The 15,349-nt window shown below is 39.7% G+C and overlaps 1 protein-coding gene across 2 annotated transcripts in view; it reads right to left on the reverse strand.

Moving 5' to 3' along the window:
• The window catches only part of WNK4 (WNK lysine deficient protein kinase 4), an 895,969-nt gene that overhangs the window by 129,476 nt on the left and 751,144 nt on the right, over positions 1–15,349 (reverse strand). For both annotated transcript variants that reach the window (XM_044054689.1, XM_044054688.1), the window contains exon 17: positions 2,553–3,096. In XM_044054689.1, the coding sequence (XP_043910624.1) occupies positions 2,553–3,096 (544 nt within the window). The remainder of the gene's footprint in view (positions 1–2,552; positions 3,097–15,349) is intronic.

A 15,349-nucleotide genomic window follows, 5' to 3' on the forward strand; every position in this document is an offset into this window, starting at 1 on the left:
GTAATGCTACAGTTGTAGTAGTCCAGTAATATGCTTTTGACATGCAATGTCGCAGCAGAAGCAGTGCCACAATGTCTGAATAAAATGTAGTTTCACAGCTTCAACAGTCCTGTGCTGTGTTCTTAACAAGCACTGCCACAATATTAGCGGACCCATAGTGTGTTCAGGACATTAGGCTGCACAGCAGTAGACACTGCATACTGTAGCCATGGAATGCAGTACCACAACAGCAGCAGTCCCATGGTATGTACATGACATGTAGCGCCACAGCAGTAGTGCTCATGTGGTGTGTTCATGACATGAAATGCCACAGTAGCAGTAGCAGCAGTCCCGCTGTGACTGTATGGCATGCACTGCCACATCAGCATGCTGTTTGCGCAGTATGCAGTTCCACAGCAGAAGTGCCATGCTCTATGTAAGGTATAATGGTCGCAGCAACAGTTTTGTGCTGCATATGGTGTGCAGTCCCACAGCACTAACAGTCCAATGATGTGTTCATGATATGTAGTGCCACAGTTTCAGCAGTCATATGTTATGTTCAGGACATAAAGCACCACAGCAGCAGACATTGCTTAGTATATTCATGACATGAAGTGTCACAGTGGCAGCAGTTGTCCCATGGTGTGTACATGACTTGCAGTGGCACAGCAGCAGTTTCATGGTGTGATCATGACATGCAATGCCACATCAGCAGCTGAAGCAATCCCACTGTGAATGTACGGCATACACTGCCACACCAGAATGCTGTGTGCATAGTAGGCAGCTCCACAGTAGATGCACTATATTCTGTGTAAGGTATGAATTTCACAGTAGCGGTTTGTGCTGTATAAATGGTATGCAGTGCCAAAGCTGAATTGGCATATGCTTATATGGTATTCAGTGCCACAGTAGTAGTTCTATGCAGTGTGCATTAGATTCAGTGTCATAGTATGCTACACCATGGTGGTAAATTGCACCATGTTATTGTTAAGCTGGAGCACAAGAAGGTTCTCACTGTGCACCCCCCCCCCCGATCTGCTCTGCCAGGCTACGATACAGATGGTAGTCAGAGGGTTGGAAGTAGGTCTACCACTTCTGTTACAGTAGGAATGAAAATAAAAAAATGAAACAGTAAAATCAGTTTATCCAAGTTCATCTTTATTGGCATGGGAGACTTATGTTCTGGATATGCAGGACAAACTCTTGTCTGGGAAATATAAGCCAGAACAGGATATAATGTATACAACTCCCCTGCAGAAGAAAAGTGACTGTGTGCACTGCTGATAATGCAGCAGTCTACATGCTAGAGGGATGACCAGTGGAGACCAAGAAGGAGTAGCCCAGCTGGCTCACATTTTTGGTGAGTGGCATCCTAAGCTGCTGCAGTGTAGCTGCTGGTCATAGTTGGGGAAAGGGGCAGCAGAAGACCTATAAGCAGAACAGATGCTGTAGGCTATGTACGTAGGTTGTATGGCTTATATGAATGTTGGGTCTACTGCATGCTTACTTCTTGTGAGAGATGTGGATATGTCATGTCCCTAGATCTACAGTATGAAAAGGCCCAGGCTCTAGAGATCTCTCACCAATAAAGTAACACATGGGCTAGGTGACTATGAGTGTAAGAATTAGTTTTACTGGAAAGGGAACTTAAAAAGTGAAAATGATAGCAAGGTGGAAAAATATTGAAGGGATCAATCAACTGCTATGTGCAACTATGGTTTTAAGAAGTAGTAAGACATACAGATTAGCAGAGAAGTAACAAAGTCATATTTATCTACCCCCTATTTCTCCAGCTACACTTTTACACAGACGTACAGCCCAGAAAGGCTATCAGTGACTAATGATTGTACTTCTGCTTTAAGAAAGCATTGTTTTTATAACTAGTTCTGTAAGAAACAACGCATACCATCACAACATTTAGCTGTGAGCTGTGAGTGTGTTGTTAGAAGAAGCATTAAACATTAAAGACAGTGAACCAGCAGGATTTTAAGGTTCTTACTGATATAAACTATTTGCAAGGTTTATTTATTTGATTTCATTAACCAGGTTAATTCAATGAGGCAGGCACACCCATTTTTCAGAGTAAGCAGCTAATTCTGTTCAGCATAAGCACACAACAAATTTCAGAACACAGTAGTTAACATTCAAACATTTTTTTCAAGCAAAAAAGGGCAGGTATGAATAACAATAGCAAGCAGACATAAAAAAGCAGAAAACCTGAGTGCAATATGATGTTACTTTAATAAGTCTAAGCAACTGTTCAGAGACTAACAGCTTCTTGAAAATTACTAATATAGAGGTAGAATGAGCCGCAAGGATTTTTTAAAATTTATTTTCTGCAACAGCAGAGTAGGCTAAATAAAAATGGCAAATCTTAATACTTTAAAAAGAAAACACATATAATCAAAATGAGTTCTTAATGATGTTTAACATCTCTATGGAATAATGACCATTTGGAATTACACTGGCCTGAAGCACGGCTGTCTCATTCTCTATACTGATTTCGAACTGCTCAAAAGATAAAATGATTCCGTGGTTAATGGCTTGAAATAAAACACATATCATAGCCTTACTTTTCCCTGAGGGCCTGCAGTTCTTCCCACATTTCCTCATCCTCATCCTCACTCTCAGTGTCGTCAGTGCTTACGTAAGCGCCTCGATAACTTGAAAACATCCAGGAAGTAGTCACAGGTCGAGTAGGCAAAGTAGGACTGTCACTGCTGTCACTGGACAATTTGGTGGCCTCGGTTTCATTCACTTGTTCAGCAGATCTGTTTCCTTCAGGGAATGGGACTGAAGTATCTGCAGCTGGATGAGAGCTGGGCTCTGTGCAGTCCTCTTCACTGCTTTCAGAAGTTGAACTGGATGACTCGGGGAGTGGGGTACATTCCAGTTTAGTGTTTGTGATGTTAGTGTCCTTGTCACCATTACCAACCACGTCTACATGTGTCTCCAGTTGCTGTGATACTTTGGAATTAACTGGGACAGGGTACTGTTCAGAAAACACCTGCGTTTGGTCTTCACTTCGACTGCTGCAACTCATTTCTTCTGTACTCTTACTTGATGAATCCTTTATTGGGGTTATCTGGAATCTTCCCACAACTGTGGCCTTTGTGTCTATAAATATAAATACATATGTAAAAATGTAATATTTTATTTGTGAGAAAACAGTTATTTGAGGTATTTGTGATTATGGTAATGTGATATGGGGGAAGATATGACATCTCTTTAAAATAAATCTAAGTCTGTGCATTAAAAAGTCATTCAGCTGGGAGAGATTGACAATTACTTGAACAAGGCCAGTGCCTTGTTCAACTGGACCTAAAGCAAGCACAGCCACGTGCATCTTTTTTTGTTCACCTTCTGCTTGATTCTTTCTGGCTACTCCATCTATCCACCATCAAGTTTACCAGATTCTTCTATTGCCCCCAGACTATTCCTGTTCTAAGGCTGAAACTGACACAGAACCTAAAGGCATTCTGGGGAATTGTGCCTACACTGTGGTATCACACTTTCCCTTGCATTTGCCTGTTACATCCAAAGGATAATCCCCTATATTGACCATGCCACCCTATGGGGGATGGGCATGTCCATCCCTCTCTGAAAGCACCTCAGACACCTAGCCTGCTAATCAAACCCAAACTGGGCTGTAGTTAAGGCTCTCTCCCTTTACACAATGCTGCTGGCCTCCAAAGACTCATAAATCATGAAGCATCTGATTTTGGAATATAAGAAATAGAAATAAAAGGAGGACCACTCAGATAATCATCATTCCAAAGTCTTCAATATTATTCTAAGAATTTGCACTAGTACTGTGTTACAGTGTCCAGTTCGGATCTCGCTAGAGAGCCTCTTTCTGGATGGAGACATCGTGATGGGCTGGTCATTCATTGAAGGTTGTGCATTAGGCTGGGCTGGTAACTCAATCAAAAAAAATCAATTAATCATTATAGTTCACTGTGGGTGACTGTGGTGACCCCCAAAAAAGAAAAAGACACAACAACAACAACTGTGTTACAGTGTTCTGGGATTGAAAAATGCAAAATGCACAAGACAGCAGCAGCTACTGTCATGAGGTGTCAATTCCACAGGTGCCATGGTATAATGTACTCAGTGGGCTAAGATGAAAAAGTGCTGGAAACATGCAGCTTCTCATCTAAGGAGATTCTCTGAAGCCCAGGTATTGTGCCCTGCCCAGGTATCCCATAGTTTGACAATACATCTATTCTGATCATGTAAAGGGGCACTTGTTGTCTCTGCAACAGCAAAATAGCTGAAGTGGCACAAGGAAACCAATGCTCACCATCCTGGGTTTCTTAGAAAGAAATGAACTGCAAATTCAAAAAGAAAGGAATGGAACTATCAAATCAAAGAACAATTTAGATCATATATATTACTAAAGGCATACTTCTATTATAAGAGGTAATCAAATGTTGCAGCAGAACTACACACTAACGTGAGGATTCAGAAACTGCCCAACCACTTACAGGAAGAGTTGTGGTAAAAAGGGGCTGTTTCTCCACTGCAGTATCTTGCAGTTCAGAGGCACATTAGCTGCCTGTCATTATCAGCTAATTAGCATGTCTCTAAATTTCAGTTAACTACCACAAATCTTGATTAGCACATTCCTGTGGTAGTTAACAGTGTTGACCTATACATTGCACTGGTACATATATCCCTGTGTTACGCACGCACACACGCACGCACACACACACACACACACACACACACACACACACACACACACACACACACACCGCACACTCCTTACAGTTTCAGACTTCATAGCATTCAGTAATTGAATTTTAACATAAATGCTGTTCTTCTAGTGACTTTCTAAGTTTATAGAAGTAATAATTAAAATACACCCCTGACTGTGTCTTTTTCCCACCATTAATTTAGACTTTATTTAGATTTCTTGCACTACGAGGTTGAGAGGTATGCTTATATATGCCCTGCCCCTCTCCTTCATAACTCGCAAATTGTTGCAGGTCTTGAATAATGCCCAAGATTCAAATAATATGGGAAAAAAATCCTTGCTACACTAACATAAGTTATCACAGTGGGTTAATGCTACTGTTTTCTGTGTCAAGAATGCAGGGTGTTGAAGCATTTCCCCTCACTTTTGTAATGTATTTATTTTTTTCTAGTTTATTTTTTATGTGTAAGTACCATTAAGGCATGATAGTGTACAGTTCACCCTCATAGGTAGGGTTCCCCCTGATTCTACGTTGCAGGATTTTCTCAGTTTAGACAAGTGTGTAGGTATGAAAGATCCCACCCCCAACACACATTCACACGTTCATGCACACACACACACACACACACACACACACACACACACACACACACACACACACACACACACAGACTTAGCTAACTCACCCCCTCACTAACTCCACTATTCAACCTGCAAGGCAGACAGTCTCTACAGTGATTCTGGTACATTATTTTCAAGTAAGCATTATTACTTTATTTTCTGTTTGAACCCACAGGAAAAAATCTTTAAAATATGGTTATGTAAGTATATGTATAGCTGTAATTACAAGGCTCAGTAGGTGAGCTATTCATGTTCCTTCAACTATTCGTTTACTCATAACTTATGACTATGTTAAAAATTAAATATACTATCGTAAAGGAAATGGGGAAAATACTGCTACCAAACAAATAATAGACAATAACTGAAGTTAAAGATGAATGTAAATAGTTAAATATACAGTGAGTTAAAAGTTAAAACATTAAACAAGTACTGAATTGTAATGAAAAATATGCCATATAAGTAAAAGTTAAAGACTAGCATTTAAATAACATTCAAGTGCCTATCCCCAAAGTCTAAATAATGTTAAGAAGATATGCACAAAACCTGTCCAAAGGCAACATAAGTGTGTGCATAAAGCAAAATACTTTCATCAAAGAGCAAGATCAGAGATAAGACCTTATTACAGAAGACCTGCAGAGCTGATGACAGCAGCTGTTCATGTAGAATAATGCCACTGCTGCTTTACCAATGGCTCAGAAACAAGAGCTCTGTATGACACATCAGAGGGTTCCTCCAGTCGACAATATATAGGAATTGTGGCAACACTCGTACTTCAAAGCTATTAGTGAAACCAAATAACTCAGATAACATTATAGCCACAGGAACAGCCCCCACAGAAAAATTGGGCTATATTACATCATTGAAGTTTTACTGCCATGAATCTAATCATCGACCCCTTTACATCGAACATCCATTCATCAAGTGTTCACATCAGCGAATGGTTTTCTTAGGGAAGGGAGTTAGTTGGCCATCATTAGAAATTTGTCTTTTTCCCCACTGTAGTGCGTTCTTGGAGTTGGTATATATAAGTAGGGGGGGTGGATCTGGTGAAGAAGCCGGTAATAAAAGGCTGTGAAAGTGATTAACTTTGTTTTTAATCTGTTTTACAAAGAAATTAAACTGATTTTATATATATTTGGAAGTTTTTGTGCATCCAACAATATAGTTTGCTGTGCTGTGGCTGGTTATCTGTTTTTGTCTGGATTCATATATGAAAAGCTCCATACGATCAGATTATAGGTTCATAGGTTCATACTAGGCTATCTGCCCTAGGGCATTTACAAGCCTAGCCAGAGTGTCATTTTTGGCTTTATTTTTTAATTTTAATTTGTTGCCATTTTTTTTTAAGTTAGCTCTGTGTACCCCTGTCTGTATGACACACAGAAAATCTATGAGTAAATCTATGATCTCCTCCCATCCATTCATCAAGATTCCTCTTGAAGAGAGAGTCATGAGGGGACTTGGCCTAACCTGGACTGGATTTCATTCCCAGAGATCTCGCCATTGTGAATCCTTCCCCTAGCATGTCCTATTTCTCAGAGCGTAGTCGAGGCGATTCAGGTCTCAGCTCGTGCAGCATGATGGGATTTGGATTTTTTGGGGGTGCATGTCCATTATTTAACCGGCAGGCAATATTCTCTGCTTTTGAGCCTCTTCTCTGTGAGGTTTGGTTTTAGGGGGTCTCCAGTTATGCAGGTGTCTGGGTAAGGTACATCCCAAAGGGGCATTGTTTACTCAATTATGGAGGGTATGAGGGGATGAGTGAAAGAGGCGATGACTCCTGATCTCCCTTCATGATTAGGTGGGCTATATAAAATGGAATGAGAGATTACTCAACACTTGGGTCCCCAGGTAATTAATTCTTTCTTGTGCTAAACATTACCATCTATGTGGTGAATTTGTGGGGCACTTTTTTTTTGCCTAAGGGATGACTATACACTTTTTGCGTTTAGCTTGAGCCATGACTCTGGCACCAGTTGTCTGTTTTCTATGAGCCTTTTTTAGGATGCTTGTGCCGGCTGGAGGGTCGATTATGCGCCCAGTTTGCAATCATCTCTGCGATCATGGTCAGCCACAGTCTCCATGTTGTACCTGAGGTCCAGGTAGGCTGTGTGGACCACCTTCCCTCGTCAATGGCCTTGGTGACTGTTCAAAAGAAATCACCAGGCACCACCTTTGTGGAGAGGGACCACTGTTGCTGTCGCCACTCTTACATATCCCTGTAAGTAGTAAGGGACTGAAACAGTAGTTTTGTTTTTGGTTTAGATGTTGGCAATATCTGTGGTTTGGGTGTATTTTTTGTCATTTTGACTAATTCTAGCATATTAATTCTTCCTTCCCAGGTTCCTAATAATAACTGAAAGCCTTGTGATTGATTAGTGTTTGTTTATGGCTGGGGTCCAGACAGGAGATGCCCTGACTTTTGGAGGATTGGGTCTTGGTTTGTTTGGGATTGCATGATCCATGCATTCCTGAAGGTGTTCCTAGAAATTATAAAAGTTCTGCGGTCTAGCGGTATCCCATCACACACAGCACAGGCCGAGAAGGACCTCAGTTTTTGGTCAGTGTGAAGTGCTTTGAAATTTTTTTTACTTTTTTTTTGGGCTGGGGGCAGGGGCTGGGGGATCTACCCTCCTTTTGTGATTCGGTCCAAGTTTTGGGGCCGACAAACATGTATGAGGTATAACCTGGGTAGTGTCCATGCTAAGGAGGTTTCAAGTGCATGCATCTTCAGGTTAGACTTCTCTAGCATTGAGTAGCACTTAGTAGTTTTTCTTATCCTTGTGATACCTATGTGGGTTTGTCTTTTTTTTGCTGCCTAAAAAAATGCACTATGGGGGGTGGCAGCTTTGCCAAATATCCATATCAGCCCAGGGGTGGGGTGCAAGCCGGGTCCCTAGTGAATTGTGGTTGAACATGTCATGCATGTCATCCCAGGGCTGACAGGATCCCCATGACCGAACACAATACACCAATACAATTGTTGGATCATCTCACCGTGACCTTTTCCTTGTTCAGCCTAGTGGCGGGAAAATCAGTGTGTGATATAGAGAGTCACCTATTACACAAGTGTATCAGGTGTGTTGTTTAGCCTTAAGGGCTGTGACTGTTCAGCACACTGTCTTTGTGAGCTATGTGTTGCCTGTGTTTTGTTATATATCATATTCCATAGTTTACTCCCTGCTACTGCAGAACCCTCAGATGACAATGCATCATGGGAGGTAGATTTATAAGTTATTTTTTGGTGCCAACTACATGCACACAAGCACAATATAACCATGTTATGCACAGTGGAATTGGCTTTTATACCATCCAGCTGTTATGATCCCAACATATTCCTGTTAACTGCTTTATATATTGTTTTCAAGGGACACAGACAATAGGGCAGGTTAGGATATACTTAGATAAGTCACAATATACTTCTGGTCACTGGACACTAATAGTTACAGTTTTATGGCCGGGGAAGACCTTGGACAATCTTACTTCATACAGGGCAGAATTTTACATAGGCTAATAAAAAATGGTGGCATATCAGTGTGACTGCAGTTCAGACAAACAGCAGTGTGGGTAAGGACATTATATCCAAATCAGGACCAGAAAGCCCAGATTTCATTTCTGGGGTAGTAAAAGACAAGAAGGTAGCAAACCCAGTAAGTGTTCTAGAAATAAAATAAACCAGGTGCTCCAAGGGACCAGAACTCGTATTCACAAAGCTTTTATTATTTTACAGCTTAAAAAGTTTAAAAACAAACTGCTGTTGTAAAAAAATCAAACAGGTTTAGCGCTTTCATCTTTCAAGTGAATGACATCATCAGAACCATTACATTTAGAGCAACTAGGCTTTTATATCCAAAACCACACTCTTAATTGAAAACAAATCATGAAGCCAAGTCCTGAATTTAAAGCTTCATACTCAGCTAGCATTCACCTTAATAAATGTATGTTACGAATGGTTACAAAATAATACATCATAAATAAAATAGGTAAAATAATATACATATATACAAACTGTGCTTGCAGAAACCATACTACAAAAACAACGCACAATCACATGTTCTTACGTACATTGCATCAACTTGTATTTTGCCAACTTACATTTAGACAACCTATATTTTATTGATCTTTCTTTTAACTCACTGGCAATAAAAACTGTATCATATAAGCCTGGTGGCACAGTGGCTATATGACAAAATCAGGGATTATGCAAAGGGAGGCAGGTTTAATTGTTTTACGGAGAGAATGATTCATTTTGCTGTGCACATCATGCCAGGCTTTTTACATTGGCAAAACCAATAACACTTTTAATAAGTGTATTTACCAGCATGTTTATAGCATCCAGTGAAATGACAGCAAGAATGCTTTAGCTAGGCACTCGGTCACCTGTGTGGGGTTTGATAAATTTATGTTTTTTGCTGTAGAGCACATTGATTTGGCAGCATACTGTGGGGACTGGAAGAACAAGTTGTTACATAAAGAAATGCTTTGGCAGTTAAGATTCAATGCCACTGTGCCACCAGGCTTAAATGAAACAGTTTCTATTGCCAGTGCACTTTTCAGATTCCTTCTCATCTCCTTCAAATTCTACATCATGGATAACCTCTGGCTTAGAATTTGCCCACAATTTTGAATGACCAGATACATCACTCATTTTATTCACAGGCAGACATTATGGTCCCCCAACTGAAATCAAAGTTAAAATTTGCTTATTAAAGGTTTAACATAACGCTAGTCCTGGGATTCAGAAACTATGCCTGACAATGGCTACAACAAGGACTTGTCACAATCCTGAGTCATCATTGCACATGTATTTGGCTCACTGAAGGCCTGCTTTCACTGCTTGGGTGTATCCGGTGGTGCCCTGCAGTATGATCCTGGCACAATTATTAAGATATTTTCTTTCCGTACAATGTTACAAAATGTAATTTTGAGGAAACTTGCAACAGGGAGTATGCATGCAGGAGGAAGACAATCCACCCCACCAGGTAGTGAAGTACAAGGCAGATAAGGAGGCTGTGAAGGAGCCAGCATTAGGGGAGGACTACACCCAGTGAAACTGGGTGCAGCACACCATGCCACTGACTAAAAGGCAGCAGCTGGCTCATAACTACGGACTATATTAAAGTATTACACAAAACATTAAAAATAATGCATGCAAGGCTACAACCAGGTTGTGCTCATCCATGCATAGACTGATCACTCAGTATGTCAGACATAGACTATGCAAGTAACAAAGTAAAGAGGACAGGGCACAGTTATCATCATTTGCACAGGTGTGGAGAAGGGAAGACACAGTGTCCAGTGCCATCCACAAGAAATTGTGCACATGATGATATGACTGATATTAAAAATTAATACTAACTGATATAGTAAAATTTCTACATACACCACTAATATAGGACAGCTATGAAAATAAATGTGGGAATGAAATTGACCTAATTAGGTTCTTTAAACTGAACTGATGCCCATTTTCATTAAGGTGCCCGCAAAATATCCCAACTAACTTCCAAACCAATACAAAGAAATTTAGATTTGGTATTTTAGACAACGTGCTCCACAACGCTAGGGGTGGTGCTTGGGAGGTTAAAGTGGAGTATTGTGAGTTATTGTGGCAACTTAGATTACAGACTAATAACAAACCAGGGTTAAATTATTATTTATCACTCTTGTGTTGAAACTGAGAGCAGCTAAATTATAAAGCATGTTTTTCTTTAATTTGTCACCTTTTATGCATTTTTTTGATATTATTAAAGATTGTTTAGGATGAGTGATGGTGTTTTATTAATCAGCATCATTATGTACATTTTTAAGAATGAATTTTACAAGCAGGGGATTAAAGACATATTTGCGCACTATGCAGACATGGATGTTTCACATTACATGTTATCTGCCATTAATTTTTAAGGAAATATTTAAAAACACATGATCATTGTTAAGATTTGTATAATTAATTGTTATTACGGTGTTGGTTGTTTGACACATATAAGGGTTTAAGAACGTAATTTTCTATTTTGTTTTGATGAAGTCCTTTTTAATTTAATGAGGATGAAAGTGCTCAACAATTTACTGTGTTAAGTGTGCAAACAAATTTCCTGTTCTTGGCGAGTACTGTCGAGTGTACCATTTTTCTGCTGTTTCCAGTGTCTTGCCACTGGTACACCACCATTCTTATTTGCGTTTAAAAGAAATTATTGAGGTTAAAGAGGCAGGCCCTTCCTTTGACAAAGATGAATTGATGAGGGTACAGGGTTAAGAGATTTTAAATGCCCAGATTATTAATGAGGTCTGAGATAATATATTCCATAACTTTATAAAAGAAGCTAGTGAGATTAATGAATCAATAGTTACCAGAGTATGTGGTTGGGCCACCCTTTTGTAACAGTATTACAATGGTTGTTTTTTTAGGATTCAGGAATGTAATCAGTGGAGAGGCTTAGATTAAAGAGGTTAAGTAGGGGTTCAGAAAAGCCATATTTGGCACTGCTAATCAGGCAACCTGGTATGTTATCATGGACCATGGATGAGGTGTTCTTAGCTTTTCAGAAGGTTGACAGAATTTCTTCTGCAGTAATTAAAAGGGGTGGAATAGCTAAACTGTGAATGCAGTAAAATTTGAACCGAATTTATCAGCTAGGATATTAGCTGTTTTCTTTGGGTCAGGGTATGTAATATTATTGTGGACTAGCTCCAGACATTATTAGCTGCTACTTCTTAATTTATTGGCAGAGTTCAAAGAAAGATTTTGTAGTTGCTTTGGTTTTGGTAACTATTTTAAGCTCATATACAGCACTGAGCTTCCTAATACTTACTAACTTGCCTAAGTCTGCTGTTAGAATAGATGGACTGAGACCTCCTATAAGCATTAAGCAATCTTTCTCTTATTTTATAATTTATGTATATAATTATATTCAAATTCATCATTATATTTGCTGTAGATAAGTACTTATCACTATAACTATTTAGGCAGAAGCTTTAGCAATAGGATCCATTGGAGGATTACTATACTGGAGTATATTTAGGTCATCAAGTAAATGAAGAAGGTTTGCTTTTGAGAAGTCTCTACACAAATAGGTATTTACAGGGAGAGTACAACCAGCTGTAAAAGAAAAAGTCACTAGTTTATGGGCTGATTTAACAAGGTAGGATAATACATACAGAGATGTGCAAGAAGTGGCCATAATTGTGAGGACAAGGTGAAGGATATTGGGGTCCCCAATACGACAGTCAGCTAATTATAAAAGAGAGTTAGCATTTATAATGTAAAGGAAGCACTGGGCATGCCAGTCATTGGCAGTGTAGGTCAGCCAGTTTATTGATAGACAGCTGAAGTCCCGTACAGGCAAGGTGTTGGGTTTAATGGGGATTTATGTTGTGTGTTAAGATAGTTATCTTGCTCAGAAGGGTACAAAGACAATGTTATACTGCTGTCTTTGAAGTAGTAATTGCATTTTATGTTGCTTTGGACATCTAGGATTTCAAATGTGTATCTGAAGGAATCTGTCATGAAGAGATGATATCCTTGACAAATACTGATACCCCCACAATTGCCAGTGGGTCTGCAAACATGGTAGGCACTATACATGGTGTAGAGGGAGTGCTTTCATTGCTTTGAAACCATGTTACTGAAACTACACATATATGAACACGTGAACTGCACAAGAGCCTTAAGTTCAGGCATTTTTATGTTAAGACTCCCGATATTGAGCAGAGCCAGAATGACGTGTTTCAAATTAGAATTTACTAGATTGGAATGTCCATTAGATGGAGGTAGCAAAGGCTTTATCCAGCATGTAAAAGCCTTGGTAAGTCAGGAGCAGACCATCCCTGGTAAAACAAGAAGGTTTGTGTGTCAATGCCCTCCTCTCTTTATTTCTCCCCATCACCAGTGTCTTCTCTTATTTTGTGCGTCTCGAAGACCACTGTCTTTGATTACCCACAGTTTATTATCACCTCCTCTGTCAGTCTTTGTCTATATTATGTGTATGTCCATTTGCCTCTACTACTGACCTTAGCATATTTTATTCTTCCCTAGATTCCCTTATTCCAAAAAAAAAAAACATGTACGCCTTGTGAGGTAAGGTGATACTGCCAGCACAGCTGGCTGGAATTTTGTAATTAATAATACATCATTTGTGAATATCCAACTAATTTATACAAAACGCTTGTGTTACAAATGTATTAGAACTGTATGTCATCTGTATATCAAACTGCTTTGTACAGATGTATGTGTTGAAAAGGTATTTGTAAAGTGCTTGTGCTTAAAATGTACCCACAGTGTGCCCTATTGGAAGAGAACAGAAATGTACATGCACTATTGTAATTGTTTAAATGTATATGTTAACAGAGAAACCACAGGGTTAACCTCAGTCCAGCAAACTTTAGAAAAATATTTGAAATTAAATTACTTTATAACCTAGGCCATAAAAATGTTTCAATGGAGCTAGAGACACAAAATCTGTACTAGGAAGCTTTCTGTATTGTTTCTGGGGTGAACTAATTGCTACTTTGGAAGCATGAAGGAATGCAATTGTTGTATGTCTTCCAGCACCTGCCAAAGCTCTCAGCAAAAGCCCTTGTATGAGTATTTTTACAGGTAGATACTAAATACTGCCAGCTTCAGCAATGGGGATTTGCCTGGGATCTAGAAGTCATATGACAAGAAGTGATGTCATTCTTCAAGCTATCCCTGCAGTAATATTTTAGATATTATTTTGAGAAGTCTCTTAGTGAGACAGAGCATTCTGCATTCTGTCTTAGACCTGGCAACAAGAACCATTCACCACATCATCTGTCTTGCTCTTAGTAAATTTTTAGGGTATAGTAATTCTCTTAGATTCAATTAGGAATATAGTGAAGCTTAGTTTAGATGTTTTCTTTATTTGTCTGAGCCTGTCCTGCAATGCTGTTTTAAATATTTCCTGTGATTTTGAACTCTGATGTCACTGTGAATATATATTTAATATTGTCTTGTTCTTTTATTTATTATGAACTATACTTAAACCTTTAATTGTGGCTGATCTATGTAGAGGTATTTTAAGTTTTGAGAGTACTTGCATATTTATTTGGTGACACTGTGTGGGGCACTCCTAACAGCCTTGCTCTTGGTCAAACTGCCATTTGTATTAATATTAATATTATATAGTAAGACTGGACACCCTTTGTTGAGGACCTTAACGTAGCTGATAAGGAGTGACTGGTGGCAGTGGTAACTACTTTATAGTCTGGGCAGAAGAGGGCACAGCTAGTAAACCTATGCCAGCCTTTCCCAGGTGTGTGTGTGTGTGTGTGTGTGTGTGTGTGTGTGTGTGTGTGTGTGTGTGTGTGTGTATGTAAATCAAACCTCAAAGAGTGTATGTCTCAGCAACTTGGGCAGGGACATGAAGCACTGGTTGGGCAAAGAGGGGGCTATAGGTCTTGGCTTGGTCACTCAGCTGAGATGTCAACTCTATAGCTGTGCCAGTGGGGAAACTTTTTGGGGATCTGGAGAAAAAGGGAGAGACCAGCCCTGGACTGGCTGTGGTCTCTGTGTGCTCATAAGGGAAATTCCACTAGATGCACAGAAATACATCTGGAAATACTGCGTGTCTACCGGTTATCCTCTCAGTGAACATCCCCCACTGTTGCCAGTGATAAATTGGATGGCAGTGGTGGGATCAGCACATCACATATTGGGATTCGGTGGTATGGATATTAAACTCCTGTAGCCTGTAAACAGGGGTCACTAAAGAAGGTGTTTGTACTCTCAAGCAGCCACATGGTAGACAATAGTTTTATTTATTTATTTATGTTTGTTAGCTTTGTTTGTCAGAGAGAGCAGGCAAGGATATCAGCAGAGGATTATGGCAAGCTGACAAGGAGTCAGTTGGCTGAGATGTACCAAGCCAAAGGATTGGTGCATACCAACCTGACTAAAGTGGAAATGATTGCAGCCTTACCCACAGCTCAACTACATCACAGACCAGCAACCAGGAAGACAACCACACCGGCACTGGGGATGTACAGCGCTCAGAAAATAGACAGTTCAACATTTCCTCAGAGGACTTAAAAATCCAT

The sequence above is a fragment of the Protopterus annectens genome, chromosome 13.part0 (genome assembly GCF_019279795.1).
Source record: "Protopterus annectens isolate FY-2018-M chromosome 13.part0, PAN1.0, whole genome shotgun sequence".
Taxonomy (NCBI): Eukaryota; Metazoa; Chordata; order Ceratodontiformes; family Protopteridae; genus Protopterus; species Protopterus annectens.